Raw genomic sequence first — 24,758 nt, 5'->3', positions numbered from 1 at the left:
AGTTTGTTCATGCAAATCTACATTTGTCTCTTCATATGTTGTTAGGTTTATTTAAGGACAAAAGACTATAGATTATCATAAAGCTTCAAACAGACAAGGAAGAATGAATGAACGTTTCAACTTTTATTAATGATTCAGCAGTTACAAGCAAGAGTCTTCATGAGACTTTATTACATCGAATGTACATAAGTAAAGACTACTACTCTTCTTGTGGGCAACATTGACAACAAACTCCCACTTGACTTAAAGAAGATGTGAGTAATCCTTCATGCCTAATCTCTCCCGATGTTGGTCGAAGTACTTGTTCGCTATGACGAGTATCGGGAACCGTTTTAGACGGAACTTGGTTCAGAATGTAAGCTCCTATTTCGAGGGTATATCCCCAAAATGAAAGAAGGAGTAATGAGTAACTCATCATCGATCTAACCATATCCATTAGAGTTCGGTTCTTTCTCTCTGACACTCCATTTTGTTGAGGTGTGCCATGTGATGTAAGCTGATAAGCGATACCTTCTTGTTTAAGAAAGTCATCGAACTCTCCAGACATATACTCACCACCTTGATCAGATCGAAGGGTTTTGATCTGTTTGCTAGTTTTCTTTTCCATTAAAGCCCTAAAGACCTTAAATACATTAAAGGTCTCGGATTTGTGTTTGAGAAAATAGAAAAAACCGTATCTTGAGTAATCATCGGTGAAGGTAACGAAGTATTCGTATCCTCCCCGTGCCTATGTACTGAGCGGACCACATACATCAGAATGTACAAGAGTTAGCAACTCAGTGCCTCTTCGATCCTTAGCAGAGAAATGTTGCTTAGTTATTTTTCCTTCTATACAAGATTCACAAGTAGGTAGTGAACCTATTGCAGAGGCTTGGAGTGGACCGTCCCTCACAAGTCTCTTAATCCTGTCTAGACTGATATGACGAAGTCTTAAGTGCCAGAGATATGTTGATTTTATTAGATCGGAAGATTAAGAAAGTTTGATCCTCTTTGGCTCCCTAACTAGATCATTATCTATTTCAATGTCTAAAAGTGAAGGTTGCGTGGGATAAATGTAAAAGAGAGCATTCTTCATACATGCATCAGTGACAAAAGATTATCAGGAAATGAAATACGAATTCAATTCTTAATGAACTTTAAACAATAATCATGCTCACGAAGACGAGCAACAGATATTAAGTTCTTCCCAAAGGAAGGAACGAAATAAACATTATTCAAATTTAAAGTGCGGTCTTCGAAAGACACCATCACAGATCCCACAGCCTTCACAGACACCAAGCTCCCATCACCCCATTTGAAGCAGAAGCTGCCTTCCTCTAAGCTTTTGATTTTCTTGAAACCAGTCAAGGAACAACAAATATGGTTAGTAGCAGTGGAGTCAAGAATCCACGTTGATACATTATCAACTACTGAGCATGCTTCGGTAATTAGTACAATACTATGTTCCTTTACTTTGAGGTAGGTAGGTAGTTTTTCTTGGCCTTATAAGGTCTCTTCTTAGATCCAGAGGTGGAGGCTTTGTGCTCAGTAGCATATGCCTCTCCATGATTCCTCTTTCTCTTAGTGAGATCTTCAGCAGTGTGAAGCTCATTCATAAGCTCAGAAACAGTGTACTCTAGCTTGTTCATGGAGTAGTTCAGCTTGAAGGTATCAAAAGACTCAGGGAGAGTTTCCAAGATCATATCTACTTTAGTCTCCCCATCAATCTCAGATCCAAGGATCTCCATTTCCTTTAGAAAACTAATGATCAGCATCATATGGTCTCTAACGGGAGTTCCAGTCTTCATGCGAGAGTTCATAAACTGTCGGACCGCTTGTTGCCTTGCTTGATGCCCTTGCCCTCCAAACATCTCATGAAGATTGTAGAGCATGTCGGCGACAGTCTCGACGTCACGATGTTATTGTTGTAACACATTGTTCATTGATGCTAAGATATAGCACATCGCAATCTCATCGGATCGGGGCCAGGCCGCCAAGGTGTCTTTTTTCTCTTGTGTTGAATCATCATTCGTTTGAGGACAAGGGGTGGTGAGTACCCATTTTTGCTTGTCCACGGTAAAGACTATGTCGAGGTTACGTTTCCAGTCCACGTAATTTTTCCCTTTAAGTTTGTTCGAGGAAATGATGGTTGAGAGAGGGTTAAGAGGCATTATGCTGAAAAGTTGAAACAAGTTTATGATTAGTCTTTTGGTTTAGGATTTACGTTTGTTTAAGTTTTTAGGATGAACAAGACAAGAAAAATCCAAAGGTGTTATGAACGAAATGACACTTTACTCCTTCGAGGGAAGGCTGCAACGAGTCTCATTTCATAAGTAAATGACTCATCATTAATGCATAGCCAAGATATCAATACATCATATTTGACTAGCCACTTCATAAAAAAAAGTTTGATCACTCACATCCTTTCGCAGGACCTCCAGGGAGGATTACTAGGGATGGAGTCTAAGTGTGTAACCAACCACTTAGTCCAAAATATTGACTTTGAAAAACAATCCACCGAGGGGAGGCCTTGTCTCATTGTCTCACTCTCGGACGTAGCTCATTGAGCAATGATTAGAGCAAAGTGTCATTGAGTACTCTCATTTAAGAGAGGGCCACGAGGGTGACTCTTAGCCTGGAGACAATTACACTTTTCATTAGTGTTGGGGATCGTGGGTTGTAAACAACAAGTATAACCCTCCCACTTAGTTTTTAGAAAAGGCACATCGTCTCTAATACATTTCGGAAACTTGCTTTCCTAGTGCTTAGAGAGATAGAGTGGACTTCTAGAAAGGAATCCTAGATCTTCATGTTCAAGGAAGAGCAGTGTCAGTGCATAAAGGCACAAGGTACATACTCGGACATTTTCCTATTTTCTATTCGGGAAAGTGCATGAGGGAAGTGTGAACTTCAACTCACTCGAACACTTGAAAGTTTGAGATTACACATCTTTATTTTTCGGCTCGTCTACGAGGAGACCTCCCACTCAAATTTTCAAGAGCATATAGATTTTGAACATATGTGATATAGATATAGTTTGGATTAATTTTACTTTTGCCCCCTGAACTTATAGACAAACCACAGACTTTATCCCGCCTTTTGTTTTGTAACAATCATTACCTTCAACTTTATTAATTTTTTCAAAACTCATCCTTCCGTCAAATATTTAACAGATCTAACTAAAATATTGAGTAAAATCGTAAAAAAAAGACATTTTTAATTTTTTTAACATTTAATATTAGCATTTACTCTCTCTCTCTCTCTCTCTCTCTCTCTCTCTCTCTCTCTCTCTCTCTCGTTTTAAGTAACATTGAAGTCGCTGTCACTAGGGGAGGGAAGGACGGAGAGCTGTCTGGCGAGGTCTTCGAGGAGAGGCGTCAGCTTTTTGTCGGAAAGGTTGAGGTATTTTTTGTTGAGAGAGAGCCATAGAGTGGCCGCGAATCGGGATTCGGGGTCATCGGCTTCTCTGTGTGTGTGTGTGAGGATTTCTGTTGAGACTTGTCTGGCCACATGTGTTTTTCCTACTCCGGGAGGGCCATAAACAAAGACTGTTTCCAGGCTGTGGAGTTTATTCATTATCTCTTTTTTCTTGTCTTGGTATCAGACCTCATCAGTGACGACTAGAACGACAAAAAAAAGTGAGAACAAAGAATTCCATGTAACAACATCACGAGCTATACTCCATCTTCTTCATTATTTCCAAAGCTTCTTCAATCAGACCCTTTTGAAAACCCCAATATAATAACATTCCAAGAAAAAGATAAACAAAGTTCAGATACAAAATTTCAATTAACTTCAGATAAGCAAACTTAATTGAATCATTTCACGGGATTTTTTTTTAGCACAAATCTTCTAGGTACAAGATTGATATCTGCAATCCAACAGTACGATAGAAATTGAATACTAGAGCAATTTGCAGAAGAAAAGAAAAATTGGGATTCGCAGGCCATGCTCTATTTTTTTTTTGTTCTTTGATTTAGTCTCTGTTCTTGGATTCGCAGGCCAGCATAATATGTGTTCGAGGACGTGGACTTGAGCCACAACGAGTAAGACATGATTCTAATTCTGAGCTATCAAGTGGACCTTATGCCGAAGCCGATATGCAGCCTTGCGTGGCCGCTAGAGCCGGGAAAGAGACTGCACCACCAAAGGAAGAGCCTGCTGATGTGGCCGACGAAGGTCAAGTCCATTGCCGGCGGCGGTGGGCCCCGCGACGAGCTGGCGTCGGAGCCGACGTCGCCCAAGGTGACGTGCGCGGGGCAGATCAATGGTCCGCCACAAGATAAATTATATACGCATATATAAATTTATATTATATACGCATATATAAATTTATATTAAAAAAATAACCTATTAAAAATACAAAATTTAAGGGTATATTGGTAAATTTACGTTTAAACTCATTTATACAATGACACGTGTCAAATTCTGTTAGAAACATTAACGGAAGGATGAGTTTTGAAAAAGGTAAAAAAGTTGATGGTAACCGGTTGTTACGAAACAAAAAGCGGGACAAAGTCTGTGGTTCGTCAAAAAGTTCAAGGGGCAAAAATGAAATTAATCCATATAGTTTTGAAAACATTTTGAAAATTTATTTGATTTGGATGACAAAATATTTTCAAGCTTGAAAGTGAAAACGGTTTTTCAAAATTCAAACTAGTTTTTTTAAAAAAATCAATTCAAGAAAATTTTTCAAAAATCAAAAAATTTTAATCTTCCACATTATGTTTATTATCTTATGAAAAACAATTTTGCTCAAGGAAATTTTCTTATTAGAGCTCTATAACTCATGGAGTGGGGTCCGAAATCCGAAATTCTAAAAAAGTGGATTTTCGGAACAGCCGTGCACCACAAAGTAAAATCGCCATAACCGGTGGCTCTAACATCCTTTAACCTAAAAAAAATGATGTTGGAAAGAGGACAAATAGACCTTTAATTTGATTTAAGAATTATTAAATTTTAAATTCTGAGCAGAGAGTTATGACACTTTTACTGTGGGTTTTTCTCGAGCTCGAAGAAAATTGGAAATAATTAAAGTTTGGACTTGAGTGCAAAAGAATCGAGTGTAACGGAACGTTTTAGAGAGTTTTGAAAGCTTTTCTACGTGTTTTTTTAACATGGTGATAACATAGTATAAAATTAAATAACAACAAACATAAAACGAATCGAGTAAATAAGCGAAACTAGCAAGACAATATAACTAGTCACAAAATTGCCCGAAATTTCTCAAACTTTAAAAACACGTTTTTCATTATAAAAAAATTTAAAACTTTTAGAACTGATTCTAATGTGTTTTAATAACATCCCAAAGTCATAGAAAATCAACATGATTTTAATTTAAAAGCACGATTAATAAATTAGAAAAAATCTAGTGTAACAATCCTAACTTGTCAAAAAACGAGTAATCTTTCGAAAACGATTTTCAAGCTCATAGTTTTAATCACATGTACATGCTTATCTTTGACCATAACTCTGATACCATCAGTTGGAATTGATCAAGGGTTAAGAAAAGATTTAACGCTTCTAGCAAGCGGCAGAAAATAAAAAAATTTCTTTAAACAAGTAAAACGATTTTTACTAACCTAGACAAAGAGCAAGCACATGTTATTATTAAAACTATCCCAGGGCGATTACGCGTTTACTAACCTTTATGAAGCTTGATCGTTGAGAAGCTTGTGGAGCTTGAATCGCTCGTCTCCCCACGCAGCTCGTCTTTCTTCATAAAGGTTACGAAGCTTGCTTATCTTTGACCATAGCTCTGATACCATTTGTTGGAATTGATCAAGGGTTAAGAAAAGATTTAACGCTTCTAGCAAGCGGCGGAAAATAAAAATTTTCTTTAAACAAGTAAAACGATTTTTACTAACCTAGACAAAGATCAAGCACATGTTATTATTAAAACTATCCAAGGGTGATTACGCGTTTACTAACCTTTATGAAGCTTGATCGTTGAGAAGCTTGTGGAGCTTGAATCGCTCGTCTCCTCACGCAGCTCGTCTTTCTTCGTTCTTCGGGAACTGGAGTAACCACGAAAGTTTCTATCACATAAATCACTCGAGGTAAGAAGGAATAAGTGTGTTGGCACTTTTAAACACAACGACTCCAGAACAAGTCTTAGAGTTGAAGAGCTAAAACAAACGCTAGGTCAAATATGGACCTAGGTGCCAAAGCAAAAACGAAAAGGGGAGAGAGAGAGAGAGAGAGAGAGGCGGCCACAATGTCTAGAGAGAGAAGCTCTCAATCTCTAAATTGTGTGGGATGACAAAACAATGAGAATGAGGGCCCTATTTATAGGAGAGGAATTACCTTCAACAAGGTAGTTTCCTCTTCTATAGAATATCACATATTCATGAGCAAATATTTCCCTTATTTCCCTTAAGTCACACGGCCAAGAGACCTTCTAGAAGCCCTTGGATTTGTTTCCTCTTTTGCTTCCTCTCTTGCTTTGGCCGAAATCTCTATTGCCTTGTAGAGGAAATTTGTTTCCTCTTTTTCTTTTGGCAAGATATTCATACATCAATGCACAAAATAATCTCTCTTTTTCTCTCTTGTTTGGACGGCCAAGACATCTAGAAGGTGCTTCTAGATTTTTCTTCACTTGTTCATGACAACATAAGAAAAGCCCACTAAGAATTTTCAAGTAAAATTCCATGAAATGAAATAAATCCTCAAGGCCCAAAAATCTCATCATGGCCGAGTATTTCATTTGTCATCATATGACAATGTCAAAAAATTTATTGACATTCACTTCGTCCTACGTCCAAAAAGACAAAAATACCATTTAGACAATTTTCGTAAAACTTGTCTAGTTCTTGTTTTGACTTAGCTTCTAGTTTAACTATTCCTACTCGATATGACTTGTGATAGTGACCTCATGGATCCAAATGAACAAAGCTTGAGCTAACACACTTGGACTCAAAATTTCACAAACCTTTTCCAAGTTAAAATGCGATTGGTTTAGGAGCGTTCTGTAGCTGAACCGAAAATCAATGTAAGTATTCGTTTTTCGCTCAAATCGGTTGCTTGATAAATATGCTCTCGTGAATTAAATTAATTAAAAATAACTAGATCTTTTTAATTATAACCATAATTTAATTAGCTTATGATCAGCATAATTAATTATTTTTCCGCATTAATATGGTTATATGGTAGAATCCTCTCCAACGAGTGGTATCAGAATGATTGTTCGTGTCTGATACGCACTTGATTCACCAACACAATATTGTTATAGGGTTAAAATCAACCCCTGAAAAAAGATAAAATACGACAGAATACGAGGATAGACAAGCTCCGTGAGCTACATGTGAGGCCTAGCCCAAAGGGCAGGCCCCGCAGGGCTTCAAGCGAAGCCTAGTCAGCCCAGAGAGGCCCTGCGAACCTCGGGCAGAGCCTAGCTCGAAGGGCAGACCCTCAATCTCCAAGCTAGACCCAGTCCACCTAGGCAGTGTTAGAATTCTTGCCCACGAGTGACAATGAATAAATCATAAATGATTACTATATAGAATAATGGTTTACTTTATTAGCATCATATGATTAGTGGGTTGAGCTTTGAATATCAGAATCAATAGCAACTATCATCCATAGCCTCCGTATTAAACTGAGTCACGTGATGGGCACCTGAGTTCGGGCTGTGAGTTAAAACATGATCGATGAATGATACACGCATAGATAATTGTATCTAAAGTCATATATGTGGAACACTAGTGAAGGTTGATCAGACATGCGAGCATTCTGCACTTGTGGTAAGTGCACGACCCGAACATGCCTTGGTGTCGTTTGAGTACCATTACGACACACTAACCGAGGTCGCTATGATGGTCACAATAAGACTTGATCTAAATCTAAAGTGATCATGGACACTGGATCATGTTACCGCGCTCTTTGACTCATTCGCTAAAAGGCTACTATCATGCTAATCACAACTTATGTCTTGGGAGTTTCAGAACATGATTCGAGTGTGAAGTGGTTGACAGATACGGAATCCAGTCTTCCTGAAAGAAGGTCAATGTTCACTCACCTAAGGGTTGATTCCAGAACCGATAGATTGCCGGCACTTTCGAAGTATGTACGTTCGGAAGAATCTTTCGCCGGGGAAGCAACGGTGCTTAAGGTATATATGTATCAAGAAAGGTATAACGGAATACTTGACATTTCTCGATACAGGTTGAACCTAGAAGATCTTGATCACGAACTGACTAGATCATTGGACACTCGTCACGATGGGTAAATATAATTCTAGTATAAAAGAGGGTACAGTCTTGGCTTACATAGTAGAGTATTTGATCAAGATTAGACGAATCGATGGAATCGATGGAAAAAAGAGAAAGTACTTTTTTTTCTTTTTCATCGGATTTGTTAAGCTTCTATTACTAGGTCCATAGTTCCCAATTCGGCTTCGATAAAGATGAATAAGAACTCTCTGGGAATAATAAATATTATTATTTCAATCTCACAGCTGTAAATTGTTTAGCAGCATTCGTTCGAAAATTTGTCTATTTGCCGAATTAAATATTTATTGTGGAATTAATGATTTATTGTTGGATCAAGTAAATAATTAATTGAATTTTAAGTTGGGCGTCCTAGACACTGTAAAATTCGAAATTCCTAGGCCCAATCTCACTATGATTGGGCGCCTACATTAGGATATTAATTACCCAATATTCTCTCATTAATTAGTTGCCAAAATTTGGTAACTAATTAAATAAGAGAGAGAGAATAATAATGGTAGATATAGTATCTCTCCATTAATTAAGAAAATAAGATATTGTCATTTATTCTCTCTCATAATTAATTTCCTAATATCTATGAGAATAATAATGGTAGATATATTCTCTCCATTAAATAAGGAAATAAGATATTGTCATTATTATTCTCAAATATCCAGATTCCTTAAATATAGGAGAAAAATAAGCGAAATAAATAGCCTAGATTATTATCTGATGGATGAGAGAAAAAGTATGATTTGTAGTCAAGATCCAATGACTCATACTTAACTACAAAATATGAAAGAATAAAGGAGAATTAAATATCTTTAGGATCTTCCTAGAATATCTCATTTCTACCACTATAAATATGGGTCTAAGAGGAAGCAAGACATACACTTTTGCAGATGCAAAAATTTCGCCTATCACACCTACTGTGAACTAAAGTCTCTTTCTCACTCTCCCTCGGAATTCCATGATTCCATTCTCATAAACACGGTACGATCTGAAATCATAAATCAGAGTCGTAGTGAGATTCAGAGTGTGCCCACACTGTATTCTTGTTCATCCAGAGATTACGTTTCGGAAGACTAAGGTGTCATCAAGGTGAAACAAAGGAGATCCCGAGAGTTTCAGAGATATCCCCGAGGGCTGATCGTAGAAGACGACGTTGGGAGGCTGAGACGAGACGAGAAGAAGACAAGGAGCTCGAGGAGATCCCGATTCAGAAAGCTTAGGGAGAAACCTGTAAGTTTTCTAATAACTCGTCTCTTTATATTGATTGTTTGACTCATATGCTCTCATGGTTAAATTAATTAAGGAAAATTAGATCTTGTTTTAATAACCATTAAATTGATTAGCTTAAGATAGTGCAATTAATTATTTTTCCACACGGTTATTATGATAAGGTGAATAATCAACAACCCCACGTGTCAGAGCGATTGTTCGTGTCTGATACCAACCTGGTTTTTTCAGCAACAGGAAACTCTCGCGAGCCACGGACGAGGCCCATCCACCGAAGCAGGCCTCACGGGACACCAAAGGTCACGACCATAAGGGCTCGCCCAGCAGCCCGAGGCCCGCCGTCCAGCATAAAGGCTCTGCCCGCGTATAGGTGGCCCCTTACCCTAGCGTCACCACCTATGGCAAGGCTCAAAAGGTCATGTGCGGGCCCTCCCCGCTAGGCCCCATGTCGGGCATTTCGGAAATCGAGTCATGCATTCCCTCATCCCATGTACCTTTTAATATGGGCTCATTATCTCTAAAAACTATTACAAAATGCTTCCGGGCTAAGAAGACATTCGCTCCATAACGTACATATTACACGAATACTAATGTTGAGCGTCGGAGCACGCGTAGAAGAGAATATGTGCGTTACAGGCACAACACGAATCCCGATCAAATTTAGAGGTCGGTGATCTCAAACGTTTGACAACACCAGCCTACGTACAACGAGGAGATTCCTGAAGACCTGAGAGGGGAACCAACCCACCCACGTGATCTAATGACGTCCCGCAAGACCCCACGCGAAAATCCGATTCAAACATGAAGAAGCTCTGAGGGTCAGGCATCCACACAATGATGCATTCGTTACTACTGTCGTAGCCAGAAGACACGCATTAAGAGAAGTCATAATAGATAATGGGAGCTTGATAGACATCCTATTCCTATGGACGTTTGACATGATGATATTAGACGGAGCCAAAATGGTGCGAGGAAAAACTCTTATCTACGGATTCTTCGAAAAGGAAGTATCGTCCATAAGCACCGTCAAGCTCCTGGTCACCTTCGAATTCAAAGATCGCCGAGGGACAGATTACAAGATTGGTTTCTTGACCGTCGACACGCCCTAACCATACACCGCAATAATCGACTAACCGATGCTCAACAACCTACAGGCTGTCACATACACTTTGTTGTCAATGGTGCCCACAAGAAGAGTAGTAGTTTTTACTAATGTACATTCGATGTAATAAAATTTCACGAGGACTCTTGCTTGTAATTGCTGAATCATTAATAAAAGTTGAAACGTTCATTCATTCTTTTTTGTCTGTTTGAAGCTTTATGATAATCTATAGTCTTTACTCCTTTAACAAACCTAACAACATATGAAGAGGCAAATGTAGATTTGCATGAACAAACTCTTCATGGTTTGCTTAAAAAAATATATTCGCAATCTAAGGATCAAAGGACTATTGATCTCAGTACGATTGTTAGGAGAATCTATGATGTCTGGTTATGGGACATTGAGACTTGGAGACTCTATAGTTCTTCTAGGTATCTTCTGAAGGTACTGAATTGACCAGTGCACTTCTAGAGACTGAATAAGAATAAACCATTTAACCTCTTATGTCTCGGAGTCACTACGTATGAATTGTATCATGCTTACCTCAATCCTGAAATGAGACATGTCACTTCATAGCTTACGTATTCTCATTTGAGAAAGTCAGAGTTCAGATTCACTATGTGATTCTGAACAGGACCTATTGGTGAAGTACTAAGTTATGAAGATGTCATGAGTAACTTTGTGAAGATCTCATAGATATGGAATTTATGTACAAGATTGCTGAAATGCAATATATATCACATCATGCTTTGTTCCTTGGAATGTGAATAAATGAACCGGCCAGTGTCCAAATTGAGTCATGACTCTTTTGAATGAATCAATGTGACTTGTTAGCTCATCGTCAATACATTGCTTCTAACTTATTCACAAGCGACAAAGGAGTTGAGAAAATAACAACTAGAAGGGTAAAATGGTAATTTTGTAAATCTCGACTAGCTGATGACAATCATGAAGGGTAAACATAGATAATATTCAGTGGATCCACTCATCACAATTCATGAAGGGTAAACATAGATAATATTCAGTGGATCCACTCATCACAATTTATGAAGGGTAAACATAGATAATATTCAGTGGATCCACTCATCACAATTAAGTTGAATTCTTGAGTAAAAAATATATTCATTTGAACCGAGAGATTCTCAGTGTCAACTCGTTAGTGGAGTCAGTTGACATTATGCGTCGTCTTGATGAAGGACTCGAGGATGACACCTTAGTCTTCTGAAACGTAATCTCCGAGACGAATAAGAAAGATGAGTGGGCACATTCTTTATCTCACTAGATGAGAAACGTGGTGTTTCAAATCTCGCTCTTATTTTACTAAGAATGGAAACGAATTTCCGAGGGGGAGAGGCAGAAAATTTTGCACGGCCAAGAGGGAGAGCCACGAAATTTTCCACAAATCAATTGCATATTTTTGCCTTCTCATGAACCCCTATTTATAGTAGTAAAAGGAGATATTCATGGAACCTTCCAGAATATTTTATTTCCTTTTATTGTGTTCACACTAGTGGATTAAATCTAGGCCATCGGATCTCAACAAGTGAATCCTACATTTTCTCTCATCCATCAGATCAAGATCTATGGGATATTATTCTCTATTTAAATAGAGAATATTTTATTTAGTGAGATAATAAAGGATAATATATTATTTCCATTTAAATATATTCTCATATATTCTCCTAAATACTTTTCTTTAAATAAGGAGAGAATAAAAGACAATATATTATATTATTCTCTCTCCTTTATTTAAACAACTAAAGAGAAAATATTGGTAAATACTAATTTGAAATTTTTGAACTTGATGGCACACGGCCAAGGTGATTTGCGCAATCCCTAGTGCCAAAAAACCTAATTCGACTTTTCCATGTGTGCAAGGCCCAATTGCTTAAAACCCAATTAATCATTTATTTACTTGGTCCAACAATAAACAAATAATTAATAATTGTTTATTTACTTGATCAAACAATAAATAAACAATTCTACCATAAATATTTATTTAATTCTGCGAATACCCGTTTTCCAGAATTAATGCTGTCAATCACAATTACAGCAAGTGAGATTAATAATGATAAACATTATTATACGAAAGTTCTTATCCGCCTTTATCAGAGCCGAATCGGGGACTATGGACCTAGTAATAGAAGCTTAACAAATCCGATGAAAAAGAAGAAATAGTCCTTTATTTTTTTCCATCGATTCGTCTAATCTTGGTCAAATACTCCACTTTGCAAGCCAAGACTGAACTCTCCTTTAATACTAGAATTATATTTACTCATCGTGACGAGTGTCCACTGATATAGTCAGTTCGTGATCAAGATCCTCCAGGTTCAACCCGTGTCAAGAGAAGTCAATTTTTCCGTTATACTTCTCTTGATACATATCAGCCCTAAGCATTGTCGCTTCCCCAGCGAAAGATTCTTTCGAACGTTACTTACTTCGAAAGTGCTAGCAATCTATCGGTTCTGGAATCAACCCTTAGGTGAGTGAACATTAACCTTCTTCCATGAAGGCGGGATTTCGTATTTGTAAATCACTTCCCACTCGAATCATGCTCTGAGAGACTCCCAAGACATAATCCGTGATTAGCATGGATAGTCTTTTAGCGAATGAGTCAAAGAGCTCAGTAACATGACTCAGTGTCCATGATCACTTCAGGATTCAGATCAAGTCTCATTGTGACCATCATAGCGGCCTCGGTTAGTGTGTCGTAACGGTCCTTAAACGACACATCTACAACAAAGACACGTCCAAGTCGTACACTTACCACAAGTTTAGAATGCTCCCACATAGTGATCAGCCTTCACCTATGTGTTCCACATATATGACTTTAGATATAGCTTTCCAGGCGTATATCAGTCATCGACAACGTTTTAGCTCACCGCCCGAACTCAGGTGCCCAGCACGTGACTCAGTTTAATACGGAGGCTATGAAAGATAGTTGTTATTGATTCTAATTGTTTAGAAATCAAACCACTAATCATATAATGCTAATAAAGTAATCTTATTAACGAATTTAGTAATCATTTATTCATTATCTTCAAGTGGGCAATATTCCCAACATATTGATTGATTGAGTAGTGTTCTAACTTCCAAGTCTAAATTTCCAACAAAGAAGCTATGTAAGTTCTGGCCAAAATCTCGAAATTATTTGACAAAATGAACCGATTATCACGTTTAAGTACATTTTCAAATCCTATATCTACTTTCTCTTTCCTCTTTTTTTTTCTCTCTACAAAGATACATAGGGTGTTTTGGTTTTCAACCCCCCTTCTCACATTAGGGAGAGATATACCATTTTCCGGTGTTCTCCGACCAAGGGGGAGATGAAGAGTTTTGGTCATCTTCACTAAACCATCACTTTCGGAGCATTTCACGCAATTTTCGCGGATTCTGCCTTGCCCATCCTGCCGGATTCCACCTCCCACATCCCGACAGCGCTCGGATTCAGTCTCATCTCCGTCGCCTCCATCTCCGACTCTCTCGACGACGTCGTTACGGTCATCCTCCCCCTCTGCCTCCCCGGATCTGTGGCCCGTTCCGTCTCAACTCCCCCCATGGTTTGGTGTGTTTGTTGTTTCTTGTGGTGTGTTTTTTTAGAGAAGATGTAAGTTTTTAGCTTAGTTTATCTTTTGCATTAATGTTTAAGCTTTGATGCTTTGTCCACTACACTAGGGTGATTTTTGTGTTCCAAAGATGACTTAATTATCTATTGGGTACTTTTCGAATTTTTTTTAGTCTTTTGGCGATGCAAACGCTTGAATGTCTTCTATCATGGTTGGTGGTTCTCCAATACTTTAGTTCGTTCACTAATTTTGAAGATTATTTTAAAGAGCGTGATCTATATTCTGATCATCGAAAGTTCTCACATAACGTACTTTCGTCTTATTTTAGATCTTTGTTATCCTAAAACTCATTTTATCGTGTTAAAAGATGTAAAATGTTTGTACTATTTGGATTTCATAACTGATATCTATTAAAACTCTTTGCCAACTTAAAAAAAAAAAAATTCGGTACATACCATTTGACATTTCAATTTCATATATTTTAAATTTTTTATAACAGAATTATCTTAGTTTGGCAGTATCCGAAAACATATGGAAAAGTAAACCTCGGCAGTTTTTCTTGTTTCATCGTTTTCCCGCTCAGACATTTTCACAAACATTTTCGACAGACGAGAGAGAGAGAATGAAGTACGTGCTGGTCACCGGAGGCGTGGTGAGTGGTCTCGGAAAAGGCGTTACGGCGAGCAGTGTCGGCGTCGTTCTCGAAGCCTGTGGCCTTCGAGTCACCTCTATCAAAATCGGTTCGTTTTTTCTTTGTTTCTCCGATCGGAACAATTTCACCGTATATTACTTGCGATATAGATTGTAGACATTGGCTGTTGTCACTTATCGCCATTAAAATACTGGGTCTCAATTTCAAATATAGACGAATTGCGATTGTTCTGTAAATCGTCTTTTAGTCTGATTTGGGGGAGTACGCTATTTCTTTGATTTCTGTATATGTGATTTGAAAAGAGATGCTTGATTGAATCTTTTATGACTTGAATTTTGTTCAATCGTTTTCAGACCCATACTTGAACACAGACGCCGGTACAATGTCTCCGTTCGAACACGGCGAAGTTTTCGTTCTGGATGATGGTGGAGAGGTATAGATTTCAATTAGAGTTGACTATGAAAAATTGGCATAAAATAATAAATTATTTCGCTACTGTTTCCAATAGGTGGATTTAGATCTTGGTAACTACGAGCGGTTTTTAGATGTGCGGCTCACGAGAGACAACAACATTACCACGGGAAAGATATACAAGGTATAAAAATTACAATTGTTCCAATTCAAGTAATATGTACTGATCAACGATGTAACAATAACAGAGTTTCATGTCTGTGACCAGTCTGTTTTGGAGAAGGAGCGTAAAGGCGATTATCTTGGGAAGACTGTGCAGGTTAGGATATGATATATAGAATCTCACTCGATCTTATCTTAATATGTCTGTCATCTGTGTAGGATATACTATATATTTTGAATTTATTTTTGATTTGATTTGATTTTATAGGTTGTTCCACACATTACTGATGCAATAAAGGAGTGGATTCAAGCAGTTGCTGCTATCCCCGTCGATGGGAAAGAAGGACCGGCTGATGTTTGTGTCATTGAATTGGGCGGAACTGTCGGTACTTGTTTTATGACCTCTCTACCATCTTTCTATTTTTATCTTTTTCAGGTTCTGAAAAGATATACAATGTATTTTCTGAGCATCACTTATTCTTCTAGGTGATATTGAGTCCATGCCCTTCATAGAGGCCCTGAGACAACTGTCATTTTCTGTTGGTAAGACTTTTACTTCTACATGTTTTTCATGGAAATTTGTTGGTTTAACTTTTAAAGTTAGGTAATTATTTTGATAGGAACAGTCTGATAAGAACCTTTAAATTTCATTTATAAAAGAATGGTAAATAGAATATAAACGGGTATTCAAGAGGCCCATCACTTTTCTGAAAGGTTGACGGTCAAACAAAACTAATTCATTCATTCCCCAATGATTACTGTCAACCTCGATTTATTGATTACAGATGTAATTGTTACTATTTTTTACCCTATACAATCAACCAGTTATCTTGTATTTGGAGTCCTAACACAATTTTGGTGTGTGTTCAAGAGTTTGAAAATACAATATAGTTTTACCATAACATATGCTCTTGTCTTTTTTTGGTGATTTGAAAATCATTTATTTTGGTTGTATCTCTCTTCTCAGGACAGGACAACTTTTGTCTGATTCATGTGAGCCTAATACCAGTACTCGGTGTTGTTGGAGAACAAGTAATGCATCGTTACTTGCATATTTAGATTTAATATCGCTAAGTGAATTCTTTTCATGGAATTTCCTTTGTTGCGGGGATTAACTCTTTTATTTTATTCGTTTGTTATGCAGAAAACAAAGCCTACACAACACAGTGTTCGAGAGTTGAGAGCGTTAGGTTTGACTCCGCATTTGTTGGCATGTCGGTCTTCGCAGGTATCTTCATTTTCGCACCTTTATTCAGAAAATAATCGGTTAGGTAAATCACATGAATACATTTATGGTCATAATTCTCTCTCCTGCGTAGTATGTAGTATAGACAGAAAGACCCAGATGTTTCGAGGTAGAATGTGATTTAATCTATTTTTTTTTTTTTAACATTAAAAATCAAACTTCCTTATGGTTATTGTTCTACAGCCTTTGTTGGAACCTACCAAGGAGAAACTGTCTCAGTTCTGTCATGTTCCTGTAAGACTGAAGCTATCTTTTTTCGGTTCATTTTTTAAACACATGTATTTTAGACATCGCTGAACAAATCTGGACTGTCTCTCACAGGCTAGTAATATTCTCAATATCTATGATGTCCCAAATATTTGGCATGTTCCTCTCCTATTAAAGGTAGATTAAAGTTCCTCTATACATAAGCCCGAATGTTGCTTCTCATTACTGAATTTCAAGTTTGATATACTGTTCAGAACCAAAATGCCCATATTTCAATCCTCAAACAGCTCAACTTACTCGGGTAAGTTTCATCTCCGTTTCTTTCTATTTAGTGTCATGGATTTAGATTCCAAATTACCGACTAAAATCAGACTGTTCAAAACTGATCGAACATGTTTTGAGATAATCAGCAAGTTCGCTGATTATTGGTTTACAGTAATAGAACTAGCGGGTCATTTATGGTAAGTACTTTGATTTGACATATATTCTTAACCATAATATTCTTTCAGTATCGCTTCACCTCCTGATTTAGTAGACTGGACAAAAATGGCAGAGACCTATGATAATATTACAGATTCGGTCAGTACGCCAGACGTCTAATTTGTGATAACATTTTACGGGACATTATGCGTTATCTGAATTTCTTGAGACCGATTTAATACAGGTGAGGATTGCTTTGGTTGGGAAGTATGTCGGTCTTACGGACTCGTATCTGTCTGTTGTGAAGGTTATGCTCATATTTTGTTTTACTCTGGGAAATTTTTTTGTTTGAATTGGATAAACTAGATATTTTATAGAATCGAACAATAAAAAGTAAGCTCTTCACGTGTTGCTGAGTAGGAATCTCTGTTAAGCTTGGTATTCAACGACACAATAACCAAACTACACTACGCTTTCAGGCTCTTCTTCATGCTTGCATTGCTTGCTCTCTTAAGCCAACGATTGACTGGATTGCAGCTTCTGACCTGGAATTTGATACTGCACAATCGGTACTCAACAACCCAGGTTTTTCGTTATTTTCATGGAAAAAATAATTTATAAGACGTTTTTTTTTATGGTGCAGGCACCGGAAGCACATGCCCGTGCATGGGAAACACTAAGAGTATATATAAAAAAAAATTTCCCTTTCTAATTTCATAGATAATCAAAGCTGGTGATTCTTTGAGGTATAATTTAAGTTTTGAACTATGCTATTTTCTTCGACAGAATGCAGCGTGTGTCTTGGTTCCGGGCGGGTTTGGCGACCGTGGTGTCGGAGGTATGATTTTAGCGGCCAACTATGCCCGTGAGAACAACGTTCCTTATCTCGGAATTTGCTTGGGCATGCAGATTTCCGTGATTGAGTTTGCTAGATCTGTATGTTGTTTTCTCTTTTCAGCGTAATTTTCTTTGTGTTGCTAACTTGGTAAAAAAAAAAAACAACAATAAAAACCTGATGTTACACTTTCGCGATGTGTTTTAGGTTTTGGGTCTTGAAAAAGCACATAGTGAAGAGTTTGATACTTCGGATCCACCTAATCGTTTTGTGATTTTCATGCCAGAGGTTAGTATCCATACTTGATCTCTTGTTCAGGGTTTGTAGTAATTGACATTGTTTCCATATGTGGCTAGGGTTCAACGACACATATGGGAAGCACTATGAGACTAGGATCTCGGAGAACGATGTTCCAAACGCTGGATTGTATTGCTTCAAAAATGTAATGTGTTTTGCAATCAACAAGATTTGTTTGTCTAATAGTTGTTAAGTTTCATTTCTGTTAATTTTCAGGTATGATAATACGAAGTACGTGGATGAACGTCATCGACATAGATATGAGGTGTCTTTTCTTTTTCTTTTTGTATCTCCACAACGAAAATAGAGTTCTAAGGATCAGTTTCAATACACAGGTGAACCCAGACGTTATTGGAATTCTTGAAGAAGGCGGTCTAAAATTTGTTGGAAAAGATGAAAGTGGAAACCGAATGGAGGTTTGTTTTTCTCACAGGCGACAAACCTCATCATGGAAGTTTGTTTTCTTTTCTAAGGGTATTGTAATGTATTTGTGCTTTGGAAAAATTGAAGTTCACTGCTTGGTTGCAGATTTTGGAGCTTCCAAACCATCCATTCTATGTCGGCGTACAATTTCACCCCGAGTTCAAGTCGCGGCCTAGGAAGCCGTCACCTCTATTTTTAGGTAAACATTATTATTATTATATAGGCTAAATGGTGACACTTGACTCATGTTTTGTTTTTGGCAGTTTCTTCTTTGAACTTGGTAATAAAACAGTCATTTTCGAGCATTAATTTATTTTTAAACTTGTGCTTTTATTGATGTGTTAGTTTATAGGATAGTTGAAACATGTTATCCTTTACAGACCTGAGGTGAGCAGAAGTGATATTTTTCATCGAAACCCCGAAATACGTGGTTCACCAAATAAATACGGTAGAATTTGCCAAGAAAAGAAAAATAGGGCCAAAAGTGTCATCATATTAGTAGTACAAGGATCCTGGATCCAAAACGCGCTTATAATAATCTTGCCAATTAAATATGTGTAAGAACATTCATTTTTTTTTACAAAAAATTAGACAAATAAACCACTGGAAGTCTAAGAATTGCTAGATAGCCAATTTTTTGTAAATTTTTTGTAAATAGCCATCTCAACTTATTTACGGCACTAAAAAAACAAATACCCAAAAAAATTTCCGCCTATTTTGGGTTTTTTTTGTCTTTTTTAGTGCCGTGAATAAGTTGAGGTGGCTATTTACAGAAAATTTACAAAATGTTGATTATTATACAAAACGTTATAATTCAAATGACTATATAACTAAAAGTTTTTTTTTTTTTTTTTTATGCGTTGGTATTTGTAGGTCTTGTACTGGCAGCAACAGGACAATTAGAGGCGTATCTGCGAAGACGTGAGAATGGAAGTTGATGATATGTGACACGTCACAAATCTGGTGTAGATACCATTTGTTTATTCAATGGAACTGTGTTCGTTAAGTGAACGGTTAATATGGCTGTTTATTTATTGTTTCTTGCTCAGTTTGATTTATGGCTTTAAAATAAAATTTGGTGTCCAAATTTATGTTTTGGTTATTCGCCAACCGAAATTCCTATTATCAAAGTTGTGACATTTCACGATGTTCTTCTTAGCTGATTTGCAATAATTTTATTATTATCCAATGATATGATTCTTGAGTTATAGACAGACTGGTAAAGCTAATTTTTGTGTGAAGATGATACGTCGTTTTGCTTTTAGTGTGAATAACACGTTGGTCAAATTCTGTATGATTTTTTAAAAAATATGATGCATAGTTTTGTATCATAATTATTTCATCATAATACGAAGTATAAGACTAGTCGATTATTTTTATTTTTAAATACAAGTATTTGAAATAGAGTTGAGTGTAAACATTACAAAAATAAGTATATATAGACCAAATTTAGAGACATTATCAATATGTCACGTTTAGCATATTGTTTGATTCAAGTGTGATAGATTGGAAAAAATATAGTTTCAAAACTTTGGGTGGTAAGTTGCAAGAGTAACACATTCAATTTACACTTGGCTGGCACAATTATAGGACATAATCAACGTTTCATTTAAATCCCTTAAACACAGTGGTTGCATTTTTATTGTCAATTTTCGTATTTATTCAGTTTCAACTTTCAAGTTATTCTAAGTTCAACAAATCGATTTAAAAAAAAAAAACAAAATATTTAATTTCCGGAATGAAAAGCCAATAGAGATCGTTTTTCTGATATATAATAGAAACCGTACCGTATACACTCGCCGTCGAACTCGATAGTATCTACAATCGAAAATCGAAATATGTCTAAGAAATAAGAAAACAAAGTGATGTTCACCAAAAAAAAAAAAAAAAAAAAATCAATTGTATTGCAAATAAGAAATTTGTCTCTGCATTTTGATCTGCTCATAGAATTTCGCTATAAACTCTTCAGCTCTGGAATCGATATTCTCTTCTTGATCATCACTCTCGTCTTTAATGCTGAGAAAGCTCTTCCTCGCGCACTCATAAACGACGTCGTTTTGGTCGTCGTCAAATTCGTAGTCAAAGTCAACGCCCGGAGGGTTAAGGCACGGGATGTGCAAAAACCGCATGGATGAAGATTTCGAAGAGGATCCGTTAAGCTTGACGGCGTTAGGGAAGACGGGCGTCTCGTCGAACGACATTTGGCGTTCGCCGTAACGGTAGCGCTGACGGAGAGTGGCGTCGTCGTTGGCCAGGCTTCTGACGAACTTGGGAAACAGACGGAGGTCCGTCATGATACGGCGTCTTAAAACACCGCCTTTTCGGGACCACAGAAGAGCTAAGCGTAGAACGTTCCAAGCTCTCCTTGCCACGTCAGACTTCCTCTCCTTCTTGCTCACTGTACTCATTTTCACCAATCCCATGATCATTTATATATATATATATATATGAGTACGAGAGAGATCGTAGTGTTGGAGACTTTTATTTTTTAGTTGAGATCGTTTTGTGATGTCTGTGATTATACTATACTGGCTATATATATAGGTGTATATATGTTTTGTATACAGTTGTTCGTGGGAGAGAAGAAACAACAGAGTTGTTCAGTTTGGTGATGGGTGGGACCCACCAGAGTTGGACACGGTTGTACGCGGCGGATTTTTTTTTATTTTTTTAAATTTTTTTTCCTAAACTTCCCAAACTACCCTTGTAGGATTAGGAACTAGGCAAGTATGTTCTTCTTTTTTTTTTTTTTTTTTTTTTTTTTTTTTTTTTTTTTTTTCTCGAGAATAGGCAAGTATGTTCTTGGAAGAGAAAGAGCAAGTTCATAAATTAGTTTTGTTTATTTACTTCTTAAAAAAATTATTTAATTTTTTTAAAACGTTGTAGTATAGTTTTTGGAATGTGCATGTTAATATCCTAATATTGAATTCATCTTTGTCATAACTATAACTTGCAAGTTATAACAAAGTACAAAAACCAATAAATTATATATGGGTTTCTATGGTTTGAAAAGCGTAACTCCCAATGTATCGGTTTCATTTGACATTGATATTGATGTGCTTTAAAAAAAAGTGTTTTTAAATTTTGTTGTAGAAAAAAACTATTATTTTCAAGAGCAAACAGGTGCTTGGTAAACTGTTGTTAAATAGTTGTAAATGTTAGTAGAAACAGAATTAGTGTTTGTTAAAATTAATATTAATATTTGTAATTAATAATTATTTATATAAAATATAATTAATAATAATAATATATTTTTAGGTATATAAAAAAAATATATTAAAGTAGGTGTCTATATAGCTTGTAAAAAATAAATTATAAATTTTGGTGACATCAAAGAAAAAAACATATAAAAATAATTAAAAGTAAAAGTTAATATAAGAGAATAAAATAATTAAAATGAAAAAATTATAAGTCAAATGCAAAATAAGCTATTCTCATGGAAAATTCAAAAGCTTTTAGTGTATAAGTATTTCTTTTCTATTTGTTAAGCTGTGATATCATTTAATTTTTTTCAATAAAATAATATCCCTCAGCTTCAATAACGAAATATCAGTTTTTTCAACAGGCCAGTCCTTCTAATATACATTTTTTATATTACGATATATGTCTCTCCTTTTTTTTCTTAATGTATGATTGTAAGATAATGCAATTTATACAAAGTAGCTAATTTAAACTAAGTGTTTAGTAAAATAGTCAAAGTTTTATGAATTAATGCATTCTAGCAACTTATAGTATACAAATGCTTAGATACCATTAATGTTTGAATGAACTCGTTTTTCCATAATTTCAAAATAATTAATCTAAGTGTCCAAAATTTAATCCACTATTATTTTAATGCACTTTCATATATCAAATAGTTTTAAAATTAATTTCATCGTCAAAACAATGCAAAAAATTTCAAAAACTTTAATCATGCCTTCAATCTTGTTAATCCAGTTTCAAAGCAGACAAACAAGTTACATTAAGTCAATGTATATGATTTCAAAATATTTAATCGTGTCTTCAATAAAATTAATCCACTTTTATAACATAAAAATACTAGGTCAAAATCAAGTTTTAAATCCCGATCTCAATAGCCAACAAAATGTCCGGACCTTCTATTGCTACAGATTTTTTTTTGTTGTTTCTCTTTTTATTTTCGGGATTGGCCTTATTTGATCTAGTCATCTGCTACGAGAATGCAACGAAGTGTCAAAACATTTAATCTCGATTTCAAAATATTTAATCCACTTTTTTTGTACAAAAAAAAATAAGCTCGAAAAATTAATCATGCCTTCATAATTTTTATCGTCTTAAAAACACAAACAAAATCGGTCAAATATTAGAATGGATCATTCAAAAATATTAACTATGTTTTAAAAAACTTAAACCAAAGAAGAAGAAGAAGAAGAATATAATATTTTTATACCAAAGAAAAAGAAGAATATAATATTTAAACTAAAAAAAATTATAATATTGGTTTGAATATAAAGTTTTCCAAAATAATAATACAATACTTTATGATAATAATATTTTTGTACATGTAAATCACCATACACGTACAAGTATAACTTGCAGTAATTGTTGATGTCGATTTTCAGATCGATCAACAATCACAAATAAAGAATGGAACGACAAGTATATAAGAAAGGTTTAGAATAAAGAATTATATAATAACATATGAATATTAATTTTATTAATTTAGAGGAAGTTACAACGGGACGAGGTGACGAACTCAACAGGTCGAGCTCACGATGACAAATATAAGAGTACAAAGGAAATATTAATTGGAAACTGAGAGTAAGATCTTGCGTGTCTGAAAATCGTCCTATCCTCTTCTATTTATAGGCGAGATGGAACCTTCTGGCCGAAAACACGTGTTCCCCGATCCACTCTCCTCGCCGAGGTCGTAGTCGTCCGAGATCCGGTCTTTGCGGCGTAGTCTCCTCTTTGACTGATGCTTCTGACTAGGAAGACGTGGACGAACTGGAGTCTATCGAACCGGGAAGTGTTGCTGGACTTGGGCCGACCTGTGGAGAGCGAGTCAGGTCCAAAATTGATTTCGCGGGCCGCTTTTCGAATGGATCGTGGGCTTCAATCGGGTCTAAGCCCATCTGAAACGATATTTTAATAAAGAGTTTTTAGACACCCACAATTAGCCCCAAAATATTTTGAAAATATTTCGAATATTTTGAAAGTATTTAACTCGGGGAATTCGAATTGTTCCGAATAAAAATGGGGGAGATTAAAGATTTGGGACCACGTGGCGTCGTATGAGAGCGCGTCTTCTTCACACGTGGCGTGTCATAACCATATTTCCTAGGTCGAAGTCGAAGAGTCGGAGGATCTGTAATCTTTGTAGATATCGAGGGAAATATTTTTGATTTGATTCGATTCGTTTTCCGAAATCATTAGATTTTTTCGGGATTTTGGTTAATAATGAAACATATAAATAAGCGTACCGAAGAGTCACTTCTTCTCACTTATATTCTCGTCGTCCGCGGTTAAAAGGTAACTTTCTCTTCTGAGTTTCTCTCTTTACCCTTTAAATTCTCTCTAAGTTCTTCGATTTTGGTTAGACTTCGACCACTTCTTATTCTCAGTTCGACCAGTGAACTCAAGAAAGTTCATAACTTTTGAACACTTCGCCCCTAAAAGCCATAGTTTTAGAATGTCGGGATCAGCACTTCGTCCATCAAGGTCCCAACCTTTAGGGAATGAAGATATACTGTTACCTTGTGCCGTGACCTCGACCGATCTTGGGAGAATCCGCGAAAAATATCAGATTCCCCCAGAAATTAATATCCTTCTTCCTCATCCTGGGGCTACAGCCGACACCATAGTGGAGGGTTTCTGTTGTATATACGAGATCTGGCTAGAGAAATGTGGGCTAAGATTTCCCATCCATCCTCTCCTATTCGACTTCGCCCAGACTCTAGGGTTGACCCTTCCCCAGATGTGTCCGAATTTTGTTAGGATGGTAATGAGTCTGATAGTTGTGGTCTACGAGGAAAAGATCGAACTCACTTTGAT

The 24,758-nt window shown here is 36.4% G+C and overlaps 2 protein-coding genes across 2 annotated transcripts; one reads left to right on the top strand and one right to left on the bottom strand.

Moving 5' to 3' along the window:
* Positions 1-14,602: 14,602 nt before the first annotated feature.
* LOC149389863 (CTP synthase family protein) lies at positions 14,603-19,960 on the top strand. The gene is made up of 22 exons (XM_089623192.1): positions 14,603-14,833; positions 15,099-15,178; positions 15,254-15,340; positions 15,425-15,475; positions 15,587-15,704; positions 15,805-15,861; positions 16,286-16,350; positions 16,463-16,546; positions 16,748-16,798; positions 16,886-16,948; positions 17,026-17,072; positions 17,281-17,350; positions 17,436-17,498; positions 17,671-17,760; positions 17,835-17,873; positions 17,978-18,127; positions 18,234-18,314; positions 18,383-18,468; positions 18,540-18,588; positions 18,659-18,739; positions 18,852-18,945; positions 19,620-19,960. The coding sequence occupies exons 1-22, from the start codon at positions 14,716-14,718 to the stop codon at positions 19,682-19,684; spliced, it is 1,689 nt and encodes a 562-aa protein (XP_089479318.1). The 5' UTR covers positions 14,603-14,715; the 3' UTR covers positions 19,685-19,960.
* Positions 19,961-20,487: 527 nt separating this feature from the next.
* On the bottom strand, positions 20,488-21,262 carry LOC149389862 (cotton fiber protein). Its single transcript, XM_089624079.1, has one exon. The coding sequence runs from the start codon at positions 21,173-21,175 to the stop codon at positions 20,642-20,644; it is 534 nt and encodes a 177-aa protein (XP_089480205.1). The 5' UTR covers positions 21,176-21,262; the 3' UTR covers positions 20,488-20,641.
* Positions 21,263-24,758: the final 3,496 nt, after the last annotated feature.

Source organism: Urtica dioica, chromosome 8 (genome assembly GCF_054948205.1).
Source record: "Urtica dioica subsp. dioica isolate 48M chromosome 8, U.dioica_male_clone48M_v1_H2, whole genome shotgun sequence".
Taxonomy (NCBI): domain Eukaryota; kingdom Viridiplantae; phylum Streptophyta; class Magnoliopsida; order Rosales; family Urticaceae; genus Urtica; species Urtica dioica.
This window is presented reverse-complemented; position numbering and strand designations above follow the sequence as displayed.

Bases quoted from the DNA above. Each gene is read 5' to 3' on its own strand.
- LOC149389863 (XM_089623192.1), top strand. From the start codon at position 14,716: ATGAAGTACGTGCTGGTCACCGGAGGCGTGGTGAGTGGTCTCGGAAAA. The intron at 15,862-16,285 runs GTAAGACTTTTA...CTCTCTTCTCAG, and splicing joins ACAACTGTCATTTTCTGTTG to GACAGGACAACTTTTGTCTG. The intron at 17,499-17,670 runs GTTATGCTCATA...CTACGCTTTCAG, and splicing joins CGTATCTGTCTGTTGTGAAG to GCTCTTCTTCATGCTTGCAT.
- LOC149389862 (XM_089624079.1), bottom strand. From the start codon at position 21,175: ATGATCATGGGATTGGTGAAAATGAGTACAGTGAGCAAGAAGGAGAGG.